The 14,517-nt window shown below is 25.8% G+C and overlaps 1 protein-coding gene across 1 annotated transcript in view; it reads left to right on the top strand.

The window, feature by feature from the left end:
- The first annotated feature begins 228 nt into the window (after positions 1-228).
- LOC114132764 (glycine receptor subunit beta-type 4-like) overlaps positions 229-14,517 on the top strand; it is a 232,287-nt gene continuing 217,998 nt past the window's right edge. Inside the window, exon 1 of the mRNA XM_027998323.2 lies at positions 229-443. Within this exon, the coding sequence (XP_027854124.1) occupies positions 376-443 (68 nt within the window). The 5' untranslated portion in view covers positions 229-375. The remainder of the gene's footprint in view (positions 444-14,517) is intronic.

Raw genomic sequence — 14,517 nt, forward strand, 5'->3', positions numbered from 1 at the left:
GTATTATATATGTATGTGACAGTATCAGTCGAGTGTATAATATAATTTATTTATTTTCACGAAAAAAGCGTGAAAAGCCTTTTTTGGATTTCATTATAATATATATATATATATAGTATATGTGTGTACGCTCTATAAACGCGCGTACATAGAGGTACACTAACCCCCGTACCCTTGTCTACACCCTGTCAATCGTAAGACCGTGTGCCGCGTGTTTCACTCGGTGACTGAAAACGTACACAGGACGGCACTTCGGTCGCACGCTCTGAGTGACCGAGCGCGTAGTGGTTTAGTCTGTGCGCTAGCCTTTCGTCAGACGGTCGCGGGCGCGAGGGATTGTCGGCGGCCAAATTTCTCGTTCTTACGCGCGCTGCGATGGTTCCGTTTGTACTCCTGACCGTCATCTGCTCTGCGTACCTGTTTGCCATCGGTCCGGGTTCCTCGTAAGTGCAGTTGCCCCCCCCCTCTTATCATCCAATGGTGAAGGTTTCTCTAGTTTCAATATTATATTATATTAAAAGTCGATTTCAGGGTTTGAAATCGAAAAAATGTTTTAGATTTCAAATTGGTAGTTTCGAAAAACCAAAATTTAGTTTTTTTGATTATGGTTTTAAAATGGTTTTTAATAATATTTGAAACGAGTTTTATGCATTGCATATTTTTAAATGTATATTTTAACGTAAAAGATGTAAATTTAGAAATGACTACCTAGGTAACGATATTTACAAAATTTATAAAATTAGACTGTATACGATGTTGATTAGTAAATAATGTTAATGCAAATTATTACCAACCAATAATGCATCAATAAATAGTTTTTTTTGATTAAAACGGTAATATTCCAGCCTTTTTTTAATCATAACTGATAAAAATATTTATTAAAATTGATTGTTAAGTCAGAAATGGGTTTGTATTGTAAAATCAATTTATCTAATCAGTTAATCAGTACTAAAAATAACAATACTTTTGGACTCTATAATATGTCATTGATTGTAACATCGATTTTAGAATAATACACTATAGTAATAATTATATATTCTAAAATTAACGATATTATAAGTAAAAAAATTCCAATTTAAATATTTTATTAAACAAAGTAATTTAAATTCATCAACATTGTCCGCTAAGACTAGCCATATTACATTATTACTTAAATTAAATAGGTACATCATTGACGGTAATATATAGACTACAAAATTAGACATTTCAAAATTCGTTTCCGCGATACTATGATATATTATTAATATCGATACCATATTGTTACCGTAAACTGTATTTATTTTTTTTGTGCCTGTACTTAATATACGTATAAACACAGTTACATCGACTATTGTGTCCTGTGGCTTTTATCGTATTATTATTGGCCGTTATAATCATTGTATCACGAGTTACATCCATAATGATATATACCACGGAATTTCTAAGTTGGACCGATCTCAACTTTTGGACAGGACACGGTAGACGGAAAAGTTGTGAACCCAGCTTTATAATATTGTATTCCTACATTTTTTTTAGTCACATGCATAGTTCTAAATTATTAATTATTGTTAAATGCGGATAGCTTAACGTTTCAATTCTTTTATAGCCGATAGTGATAATATTAAACTTATATTTTCAAATTAATATTATACTTGTAAACAGTGGACTGTATTCATAAAAGTCATAATATTTATTTTTCTTATTGGCCTAAAACTAAAACAAGTATTATATGTAATCAGTTATGTACCTACTTTTATTTTATAACTAGACTTATAGTAGTAATATATAGGTATAAGAGAATATACGAGTTAGTATCCACGTGGTTCATGGAATAATATTGAAAATTTTCATTTTCTCAATTTTTGTATGTATAAATATTTACGTTTCCAGTAGATAGGTATAGGAAAAATATTATATCACTATTTTTACACCAATATATTCGATTATGATGTATATCGGATGTTTTAGTTTTTCGAATCATTTGGTAAAAATTTATAATTATTATTTACATTATGATTATAATAATTAGCTTTGGTTTTGATTTCTATTAAAGCCATATAAGTGTAATGAGTGATTGATTATTATAATGATTCCAATGAAATGGTAAATTTAACGTTTTATATTTATTTATTAATTTATTGCAATTTAAACGGGCTAAAAACTCAATACGTGTTTTATAATGAGTATAATAAATGGTGAGATTAAATATAATGGACAATGAGTTACATATATAAAATGAACGAAAAACAGAATAAAATAATAATATTACAAACATCTATATGTATATAAGGAATGTAAGTTCCTACACGAGACCTAGCAGGTAAAAAAAAATACGTATATAAATTCCTACACTACGTTTATTATCATATATAATAATTCAATATACTACACTTTATATAATAATATAATTTATAAGTTATCAATCAAATATCAGTTATATCGTTTGATACTGCCATACATTTTAATATAATAAAAAAATAAAAATCATATTTTAAGTGGTTTATTTCGGAAACTTAAATGTTTAAGATAATCGTAACGGTTAATTTTATTTATTGAATACTCTACAATTTTTCCATTTATAAAATTATGTTTTTCGGTGTATTTTTGTTTTTGTGTCACTATCTGCAGTTTATATTTTTACGTAGGTATGTATTTATTTGGAATAGTTTGAAAATTTCAATTATTTTAAAAATGTGCGGATGATGTTGATAGTAAAAATTTGAATTACAATCTGAATGAAAACTTTTACATGCATTTGTCGTATGTATTCCATCAGAAGATTGTTTAAAATAGTATCATCAGTTTGATAACTTATAATATTCTATAAAATATTGTATATTTTTTTTTACTTGTGTACCTGTTTTCTACCGTGTAGAATCTTACATACGTACCATTTTTATTACCATATAGCAACTTACACATCACATATGTAGGAATTAACGTATGTAATTTTTTACCTGCTATTTTCGTGTAGGAATTTAAGATTCCCCGTTATAAACATATGATTTAGTTGAGGTTATAGGCGTATCCACAGAAGGTGCAGGTTAGTGGTTATATATCTGCATCCCACAGACTTCTATACTAACTAGACAAGGAGCATAGCCATTTTCGATCAAAAACGTACCCTTCCCTTTGTCGACCGATTAACTTTTCGACCAAATTTTAAATAGGTCGGTTCCCTTTTCGACCAAAACAAAAATTTATATAATTTATATAAAAAAATAAAATAATTGCTGCTATATAATTTTTTATAAGTGGCATAAAACGTTGTAAAATAATAATATATACTTAGACACATTTTTAAAATATAAGAATATTAATATATTAACATTACATGTTGATATGACACACTATATGTACAATATTATATAAAAAATTTAAAAAATAGTATAAAATTTAATTTTAGGTTTTTAAATTTATCTTACACTTGCACCTGGAGAATTATTATTTGTGAAAATACAATTCTTGGCGAAATTATTTACAAAACGATATTAATAATACGCACACGATAAGAATTATCACTATTGTTTTATGTATTTAAGTTTTGAAGGTTCTGAAAATCAAATTCAAATTTGTTGATACTATTCATTACAAATATTTAAAATAATAGTATCTTGTAACTTTTGACAAAATTACCTATTATTATTATTATTATTTTATATAATATTATACATATTGTGACATATCAATATAAAATAATGTTGATATAGATGATAGTCTTAAATTTTAAATAATTTTCTATATTTTATTTTACAATATTTTATGCAACTTATACTTTTAATAATTTTTTAAAATTACATAATTATACAAAAATTTTTGTTCTGGTCGAAAAGGGAATCAGTCTTTTTTAAATTTGGTCGAAAAGTGAGTCAGCCTAAAAGTGAAGGGTAAGATTTTGGTCGAAAATGGTCTCGCCCTAGACAAGGTAATCTTATATTATTTATACTATTAACAGTGAAGCTTGCGTATCAGTGTTCGCCATTTTGTCGGTGGGCAAAAAATTACATTTATTATACAAAATGTATTAGAATAATCAAAAAACATAGTTTTTAATGGTAAAATATAGTAATAAATGTAAACTGATTTATAAAAAATATTATTTTTTTAAATAATAGGTTTATAAATCATAAAGTACAATATAACTTAGTTAATATTTGTTATGCAAAATACCACATAATGCCATCCGAAAAATCAGGCTTCAACTGATAGAGGGAGTTCGCTATCTAGTTCTACTCGTATATAGAAATCTGTGCTGCAACCCCTGCGATTTCAGGTGGCATCCATAAATAATGTATATTATTTATGATGGCACCCACCATAAGCTTGTCGAATATAAATATACCTAAATAGACAATTGAACCATATCAAGTAAACTCTGCAGTTGTACTAGTTGTATCTAATGTTGTGTTTCGGGATCACCGCTTTAATGGGAAATTATAAGTAACAATTAAAAAAATGACAATCGAATTGGTTGGGATATAACCATGAAATATTTAATGGTCATTATTTGATAGGTAATAGAAATAAGATGCCTCAAATGCATTAATTCGAAAATAACAATACTTGTACCAAGAAAATTTTTGGAAAAGTCACAAAAAATGTGTTTACCTTCGTATAACGTGATTACATTTCAACGGCATCTAGAAAATTAATTATTATGTAATTAGCTGAAATACTTAACTTATTTAATAATATTATATTTATTGCTTATACATGATTTTATTTTAATTGGTTATTGAAATCCATTATATGAACTCTGAAGTTGAGAGAAGGGCAAACATTTTAGTTTATACTAGGTATAATATTAAAACCATGATGGATTTGAGAACAAAAAAAAATTGTGTGAAATTTTGCACTTAATTTTTAATTTTTAACTGGATACTCTTATGGTTGAAATTTAAAGAGTTTTAGTTTCACAATAAACAGTAATTCTTTAAGCTTGCAGTGATCCTTGATCATATAAGCAGATCTCACCGTATAATATTTTGTTGTCCATTTAAAGAGTTAGTATTGCTCGTGATTTTTTGGCATTTATATTGATGCCTAGTTCTAAATATATTACATATCTGGTACAAATCATTTTATTTGCACATACAATTTTATATTTTTTGTTCGATGCTACAAATATGGTTATCTTCGTGGTACTAACGGGTTTTCTGTTTAAGACGTAATAAGGCATTTTTTTTGCGTTATACAACACTTTTATTCGTTTAATTTTATAGTTTTTCTTATACCGTATTATTGTTTAGTGACCACACATGATAGGGTGTAAAATGTATTTTCAGAATTCAACAACATTGAAACGGTACATGGTAGATATTTAATGATTATCACAATACGCACAGCACGTATATCTAGTATTATAATATTATAATTTTAGTGCGTTATAAAACCATCTTGGAATACAATATTCAGCTAGTATTTTGAATTTCACTGAGGAGCTTAAGACGGTCTCATTTGTATTAGAGAGAGTTAATTCATCATGATAATAATAACTACAGTTCTAACAGACTATTTGGATATATTTAATATATATATATATAAAAATAAGTAAATAAAAATATAAAACTATGTATTTAAACAATTTATTTTATATTATGTAAAATTTAAATATTTAATTAATGTCTTCCTGAAAGTCAAATTAATTTTTTATGAACGCCGAAGTTAGGTTAAAATAAAATTGCATATTTTATTGTAAAATAAATGTTTCTCCTTAAATGGTTTTTGATATTTGGTGAAGTTAGTTAACGAATAACTTTAGGTACTTAAAATAATACTATTAATTATAATGATATTGTAACGATATTTATTATTTTGTTGTGATTCAAAAAATGTATTCATGAGAACATGCAATTTATTTTTATATTATTATATTATATACAAATCATAATATTTTGAAATGTAATATTTTCGAAAAATAAATTCAATCTGATGTACTTATTATTGATGGTAAACTTAATTATTTTACCCAATATTAATATCAAAAAATCATAACACGAAATATATTATTTAGTGGTAGGTAAAGGTTAATAAATTATTGAATTTAAATTTTATACGATCTATACAGTGACCCAGTTGACACCTACAGGCTATATAGCAGAGCGATATCTACTTGCCTATCTTTTTATGTTTTATCGTTATAAATGCGTACATCTATACATCTTATTATATAGACTTTGCAATACTTTTTATAGCGATGTTAAATGACAAGTTATTGCCACCTTTAACTTACAAGCACTTGGATATCTATACATGAAAAAAACTTGCATTCGATTCGTACGTTAGTAATTTTACACATGTTATATGGTATCCCATAAAATGTTTTATGATTTTACGGTACCTAAAATTAAAATATATTCATACCTAGATAAAGTAATATAACATTTATATGCGTTTAGTTAAGAGCGTATATAAAATTATAGTTTATATCATAATATTATCTTTATAACGTCAGATGAGATTATAATGTATATATTTTGAGAGTATAAAATTAAATATTTATGCCAGATGATAGATTAATGTCACTTTTTATGCCTAAAACTCTATTATGTGTGTTATCCGGTCGATTGTAAAATTAAGAAAGATAATTAAAAAAAAAAAAACAAGTAACTCAGTCAGAACGATTGAAATATGGTTAATTTTTAAGATTTCAATTTCATTTCAATTGTATTATAAGAGTTTGTGTTTGTATCTGTGTGTAGGAAAAAATGTGACAAAGATTTACGGTTAACGTTTATTGAAATTTTGATATTTCATACTCATAGCTTCAGCGGTTCTGAATAGGGTTTTTTTTCATTTTTATCCTTTTTAACCCTTTTAGGGGTTGAATTTTGAAAAACCCTTTTTAGTGAATGTCTACATCAAAAAACCAAACTACTATCCAAATTTCATACTCATAGCTTCAGTAGTTCCGACTATGCGAAGATAAATCACTCAAGACAAATCATTTTATATATAGAGATATACAATTTAATTTACATTGAAAGCTATCAAATATTTTTTCGTAGGTAATCAAAATGTCATAAAAAATATGTAATTTAAAAATAAAATTCTAAATAGTAATTGTATTCAAAAATATATTTAAAAAGTTTGTACATCTATATCTACAGTTATTATACTCTACACTCAATAGAAAGGAGTTGTGATATACTTTATATAGATATATTAAGAAACATACTTATGTATTATTATTATTTTATTTATTTATATTTTCTTTTTTTTTTTTTGAGATTCACGTCTATCAAAACAAGGAAACATCCTCAGTGGTAGACATTGCAGTGTAACTTTAAAATAACAATATTATGTAATAATTTCCAAACTGCTAAATAAATATTAATTATTATTATTAAGGGTCAAGCTATAAATAATGAAAAAAATAATTTAAATAAACTTAATTTTATTTAATGTATATTTTCCATTTTTTTTTTATATACAATATACATATTGTATTGTAATTTTATCATATAATTATGAAACTTATCATATGAATACATTACCTCAATAGTAAAAATTTTTCAATATTCAAAGATTATATAGAGAATTATTTTACTATATTTATTTGTTTCAATATAATTTGATAGTAAAGATAAAAAGATTTATTTGAAATGAAAAATAGTTTATTGAATATTACACTGTGTAGCGTCTAATTTTTAAATGTATTACCAATATTATGATATTGTTATTGAGAATTTTTTTTACATATTATATTATAATTTAAAATATTAAATATGTCTACTAAATGTATAAACTGTTTGTGTACATTTACTGGCTATCACAATATAGATATTGAAATATTTCAGTAATTACTACAATACACATAAATATATAATTGTAAGCTACTTTAAGTGGCTAAATCTTATCCACGATGAGTAAACTACAGTAGTGTATACGGTTACCTATAGTAAACCCAACAATAATAAAATTATTATAAAGAATTAATTAGTTTTCTTTGAGAAGATTCGGTTGTGTGGTTTCTCTAAATCAAAACAAGTAAGGAACGGTTGATCTATACTTAGATTTGAGAACGGATTAGAATTAACTGCATTCAACATCGATAAAATCTACTTTAAAATTGTGCTACAATGACTAAAATATGTAATAAGTACTTGTACAAACAATATATTATACTTAATACGTTTTAATTTTGCTTTTACCTAACCTAACCGAACACGAAATGAACAATAATAAAATGAACACTGTGAAACATATAGTACTATTTAAATAGAATTTTATTGCTTTGTTATTACTGTATATATAATATTGAAATTCAGTTAGGTAGAAAAAAGTTAACTTTACAAATAATAATTATGATCGAACAATATTTTATAAATACTTTCAAATGTCGACGGATAGAGTGATAAGGTAAGAAACTGTACATTTAATACAAAAACCATTTAAATATTACTTCATTTTTATAGAATTATTCATTCAACGGGTTGACACATAAGAGCTAAGACGGTAGTGTTAACAAAATATTTTAAAAAAACGTCATACCACATGTGTTGTTGTCTCCATCTTACAAACGCACAAGGTAGAAAATTTGTTTTCAGTATCAAACCAATTTTATGTTTTTAATTTTATATTTAAGCAAATCATGATCAGTTATAAAATTTTAATAACCATTTTTGTTTATACGTTGGTTTTTTCAATATTTTAATATTTAATCGAGTTATGAACATTTTTAAATTATAATATTATTATATAATATATTCGCAATTTGGTCTGTGTAATTATTAATTAATCGAAATACAATAAAAAGAATCAACTACAAATGCAGAAAATATTATAACCTTAAAGTTGAATTTTTTTACGTAAATTCGCCTTAATATTTAAAAATAAAAACACGAATTTTGTTAAATTAACGCACATTTAAATCTAAGTTTCGCTACCCTTCTCTCTACAGTTGTGCTTTCGTGACGTACTTAGAGCGATTGTTTGTGATTTTTTTATTCTTTATTTTTTCCTAATTGTTATAAAATTATTTGCTAATCAAAAGCTGTAAAAAGTTACAAACATTTTAATTTTGGAGCGTTGAAAATGATTTTGCGGTAGATATCGATAAAAAAATTATTTTTAATTTTGTATAAAACACAAATTGGAGCTCGTAAAGTGCAACGTTGTACAGCCGTACGACAGAGATAACAAAATATGCGGGCATAAAATGTCCTCTTAATCATAATTTATAATGAAATAAAATGGTATAGGTACATGCAGATTCATTCACTAAGCATTGTGTTGAGTTTGCAGTTTTGTTTTCAGAATTTAGATAAACCATTATTGTTTCTCAACCGAGCACAGTTCGACTTTAGTTATTGAATTTCGCGAAAGATAATATTACTTGATTTAAAATAAGAATATCTATATAAATATAATATATACACATGTAACCTTTGTTTAAAGCAAAATATTTAAATAATTTTAGTAGTGTAATTATACAGAAATGACAAATAAGTAGCACATAAGAGATTTGATGACACCCAAAAAGCTTTCTAGATAATTTTTATTCCGTCAAAAAATTAGAAATTTCATTTTTAACGATTTTTTTTTCAATTTATGTTTTGGAGAGTCTCTTTTCAATATTAAACCATATACATTCATCACATTCATAGACTAGAAACGGATTAACAAAGGTAGATTTTGCATCATGTATTCCCTTGCAAGCAACAGTATGTTAAACAGATAAAACAAAGTTTTCACGCAATACGAACAAACGGTTTCTAACAAACAATAATAATAATTTAATATTTTTTTACATTATTTACATTTTTACATCATTTTCTACATTATTATAATTAATTTTTCATTTGTATTTTGTTAAAATTCTCTGTGTTAATATAAATAATTAGTACCATTGCTAAAAATTTTTTTTAAACTGTGTCATAAATTGATACATTGAAAAATTTCTACTTGCGAACTGGGGTATAAGAGTATATTTTATCATATCTTCTGTGTTGAAGGTGTATGTTTCACCACCATAATAGCTGATATTGCTATATGTTCTTAGTAATACAGGGTGGACACTAGTTGTATCTAGGTCGGGTACTGTTTAATCATTGGAGATCTGAAAACTTTTAATACTTGAACAAGCAAACAGTGAGAAAATCCACAGAATTACACATTTGGTGAGTAATTATTAATAAATTTGCAGGGTACACTCGATGTTGGAACCATATTATATACTACCTATTTATACTATATAGGGATTAGAAATAGGGATTATAAATAGGGATTAGAAAAATTTTCCGTGATCTATAAATTTAACATGACTAAATTCGTAACAACGACCGTCCTGTACCTTATGAAAAATTCAACAGATTTTGACTTTTATTTTTTGTGGTAGTTATGTAAATAATAATTATGTATGATGTAAATGTTATTTTTAATAACAGTTAATAGCAATCTTTAGATATAATTTAGAAAACGAATTAAATTTCTAAATTTTGAAGGCTATGTTCATTTTTAAAATTGGTTTGATTTTAAATCAGATAGGTAGTCATACTATTAATTATATACTATTATATTAATTAATTACATACTATTATAAGAAAATGTTTTTGAAATCTAATTTGATTAATTTTATGTATAAATATAATAGTTGAATAACTTATGCAATTAATACAGGGGGATTAACCTAATATGCTCAAATAATGGAAGTATTAAAATTATGATATTTAGAAATTTTAGATACCTAACCTTAGTTTCGACCAAATTTTCAAATATGTTACTATGTTTTGTTCCTGTGGTATTACAATTTTCTTATTTTCAAACAGAAATTTAATTTATTATAATAATTTCTAAAGCAGAAGATTTTTTTTATGAATGTTGATATTTTTAAATTATAATTTAGATGTGTCAATATCTTTGAAAAAATAATCTGTTTAATGATTGTTTGTAAAAAAAAAGGATTTACTTTTGAATAAATATAGATTGTGTCGATAATTTTATACATTGTTTAGATGGTATAATAAATGTTACTATCAGAAAATATGGTTTCTATGTTTACTAAACATCAGAATTTGAATAACTGCATAATTAAAGGATACAATGGGGTTGGATATTGTGCTTGGTGAATCACGCTATATTTACACATAAACAAATACGTCATATTATTATAATAGCCACGAAAACTGTTTTTGACAGATTTTTTTTAATTTTTTGCTTTTATGTTATTTTAAAAGTTTTTAAAACGGAGAAAATTGGATTTCTTTTATAGAGTCATATATATTATTATAAACATATTTTTATAGATCTTTGATGGTGGACATTTGATACGCTTTAAATTAAGATAAATTAAATAATATACGGTGATAATAATTTAAAAATTATTATATAAAATAGTATTATACTACTGAGCTATTTTATTGAAAAGCTAACATTATAATATGATAAAACATCAAGCACTTGTTATACAATTTTGGTATTCAGACTGTTTATTTTATTAAATTAAATTTAAAAAATATGATAATGTATAACATATTTTTATTCTCTATTCATAACCATAAAGTTAATAAAAACAAGTTGAACATTATAAGAACATATATAATAAATGTCAGATAAAATTTACATTTCAGTGTAGTGTAGTGAAAAAAATATGGAGTATCAGGTATGTGGGTGAAAATATTACCTTCTCGACAAATTGAATCATATATTGAAGCGAGTCAGAAAATGACTGTTTCAAAAAAAGTTGTGTGTTTAAACTATAATAATGGTCTGTACGGGAAATTTATAACCATAGTCTCTGTTTAAAAATGTAAATGATTTTATTTTTGAAGTCAAGACATAAGTAAGTTCTGTGACGCTATATATAGATTAATATTACGTATAACATATTAACATAGCATTAGGTTTGTACCAGGATACAGGTACAGAGATAAAAATGTTTAATAATTTAAAGTATTTAATATTTTAAACATGTTGAATGATGGATTAGTAATAATATTATACAAGCTATAAATAGTAAAATAAAGTCGTGAGAAGGTAACTGAAGAAGGAAAGGTTTAAACTAAAACTGAAATTACCTCTAAAGTCTAAATGCGATTTCGATGAGCTGAGTACGATTTGGCCTAAAGATGTAAAGGTTTTATTAAAAACGGATATTTAATAACATATTTTTCTTGCTGTAGCTATATATAATAATATATATACATATTTTTTAAACTATAACACAAATTAAAAATGGGTCACTTTATACATTTTAGCATTTAGCGTTTAATTTATAATCTATTTTGAGTGAAGTTTTTTAGTATCAAAATGAAAAAAAAAAAACAATTATTTATAATAATTAATGAAAGTTTATTGTTGTAAATCTAATAGTATTTTCTCTCTCTGACTCGAAGCAAACATAATATCTATGAATTATCTCGATAAAAGTTAACGTTAGTAATCGTTCATCACCCAATATGAACAGACGTAGTTTTCGTTTGTCCGTGATCTTTTGTTTCACTACTCTAATGAGTTTAACTTAATATTGTTTATCGTAACATGCCGCGCAGTACCTCTAAATGCAATTTATCTTCATAGTCATCATCTTCGCCTACAAAATCTAGCATTAATCAGAACAAAATATTCATCCCACCAAATCGCTATGCTTCACTCTTCGAGGATACTGATTTTGTTCAGGAGGTGTTTAGCCCTCTACCTATCTCTATACCTTCTCAAGACTAGTGCAACACACCGCCCAGCCAAGTGGAATCCATTCCAAGTAAAAACTATTATTTTGCACCTCCCTTTTATTTAAGCGGTGGCTACGAATTCAATATGCTCAAAAAATGTCTACTCAACCTTGTCCCTCCCTTCGGGTATTAATTTTAAAAATACTCCAAAGCATTTAATTATCCGCATCGACGGCGTTGCCAATTATAACTTAGTTAATAATTATCTTACCGCTAATGAAGAGATAAATTTCCACACATACCTGCCTAATAATTTGAAACCATATGCCGTATTTATAAAGCACTTCCACCAGTCTACTACTGTGGAAGACATGCAAGTCACTTTAATTGATATGGGTCATAACGTCATTTGTGTCTGTAATATTCAACATCATATAAAAGACCTTTGCCATTATTTCGTATTGATTTAAAAGTTGCTGAAAACAATAGCGATATTCTCAAATTAGACCGATTTTTTCACACCAGATTCAAAATAGAGTCGCCAAAGAAAAAACTCTCCCCTCCATAGTGTCATGATTGTCAAGCTTACTATCACACTAGCAATTTTTGCCGCCAGTCCCTACGTTGCGTCAAATGTGGAGATAACCATTACACTTCAGAGTGCACCAAATCACCGTCAGAACCTGCCAAGTGTGGGGCCTATGCATCAGGCCGCATACAGCCTCGTAAATCGTCGATATCTCGTAAAAGATATCCAGTGTTCAAAAAAATAAGTAAAAACCGTAGAAAATCTCAACTTTACAAACCTTTTCGTCATCCAGCGCTCAATCACTCCATACCGTCTACATTTAAATCAACCTCCAGCTCCAACCAGAAACAAAAACATTCTTATGCCAATGTTACTGCCAACACTTCACCCTCAACAGTTATACTGGAAAATTCCAATTTCCAAATTTCTCGAAGACTTTAAAGCCATAATTAAGTATTAACCTTCTATTACTTCTACTAACTACAGTTGTCAAACATCTATTTCCATTATTTTTTCCTATACCTTCTCCATAGATATTATCTGTAAATTACTATAAATTGGAAATAATAATATATACTCATATGTTTATTATTCATTATTTAATTGAGTAATTTTAATATTGTAATTTAAAATAATTGTCGAGCTGAATAGTTTTAACTACAGTTCTAAATAAATAAAAAAAAATAAGTTAAGGTACGTTAGGAATAGAAGCATAGATATTTACTACCTAGTTAAAAGTAACTTGTTTTTTTTTTTTTTAATTATATCCATTTTGGGGTGCATTATATTTTTAAGATTAAAAACCAATATAGTTATCTTTTTATAGTATTTAAAAAAGAAAAATTTTAATTGGGTTATCCGAGAGATGATTTATGGAGAATTTTTAAGGATCAAAACATTACGAAATTATGAGAAGTTTGTAATGTAGATTAAAACTATAATAAAAAAAATATCTTCAAAGTAAAATACAAATATTATACAATTTATTATAATTTTATTTTAAATTTAAATTTATAAATGGTTTTGAAAAATTAGTTACCATGATTATTTTTTGAACTCATGATTTAATTAAAAATAGTATGTACTGCGAAAAACATAAAAGTAACTACCTATAGGAGAGTTATCAAGCATACCAGTATATCTATAATTTAAAGTTTTTAAAATCTCATTTAATTGAGTTCATATTTCAAAATAATAACTTATAATATAATAATATGTACAGAGTGATCCATTTAACGTAAGACAATAAATTATTGTTTTGAAAATTTTTAACTTTTAAAATGTTGAAATGTAATGAAATCTACAATTACTTAATATTCTTTTATTATATCCTAATAAGTTGACTATATAGTTTACTACATATTATACCAATTGCGAGTGCGCGGAGTGCGTATGATT

Source organism: Aphis gossypii, chromosome 2, assembly GCF_020184175.1.
Source record: "Aphis gossypii isolate Hap1 chromosome 2, ASM2018417v2, whole genome shotgun sequence".
Lineage (NCBI taxonomy): Eukaryota > Metazoa > Arthropoda > Insecta > Hemiptera > Aphididae > Aphis > Aphis gossypii.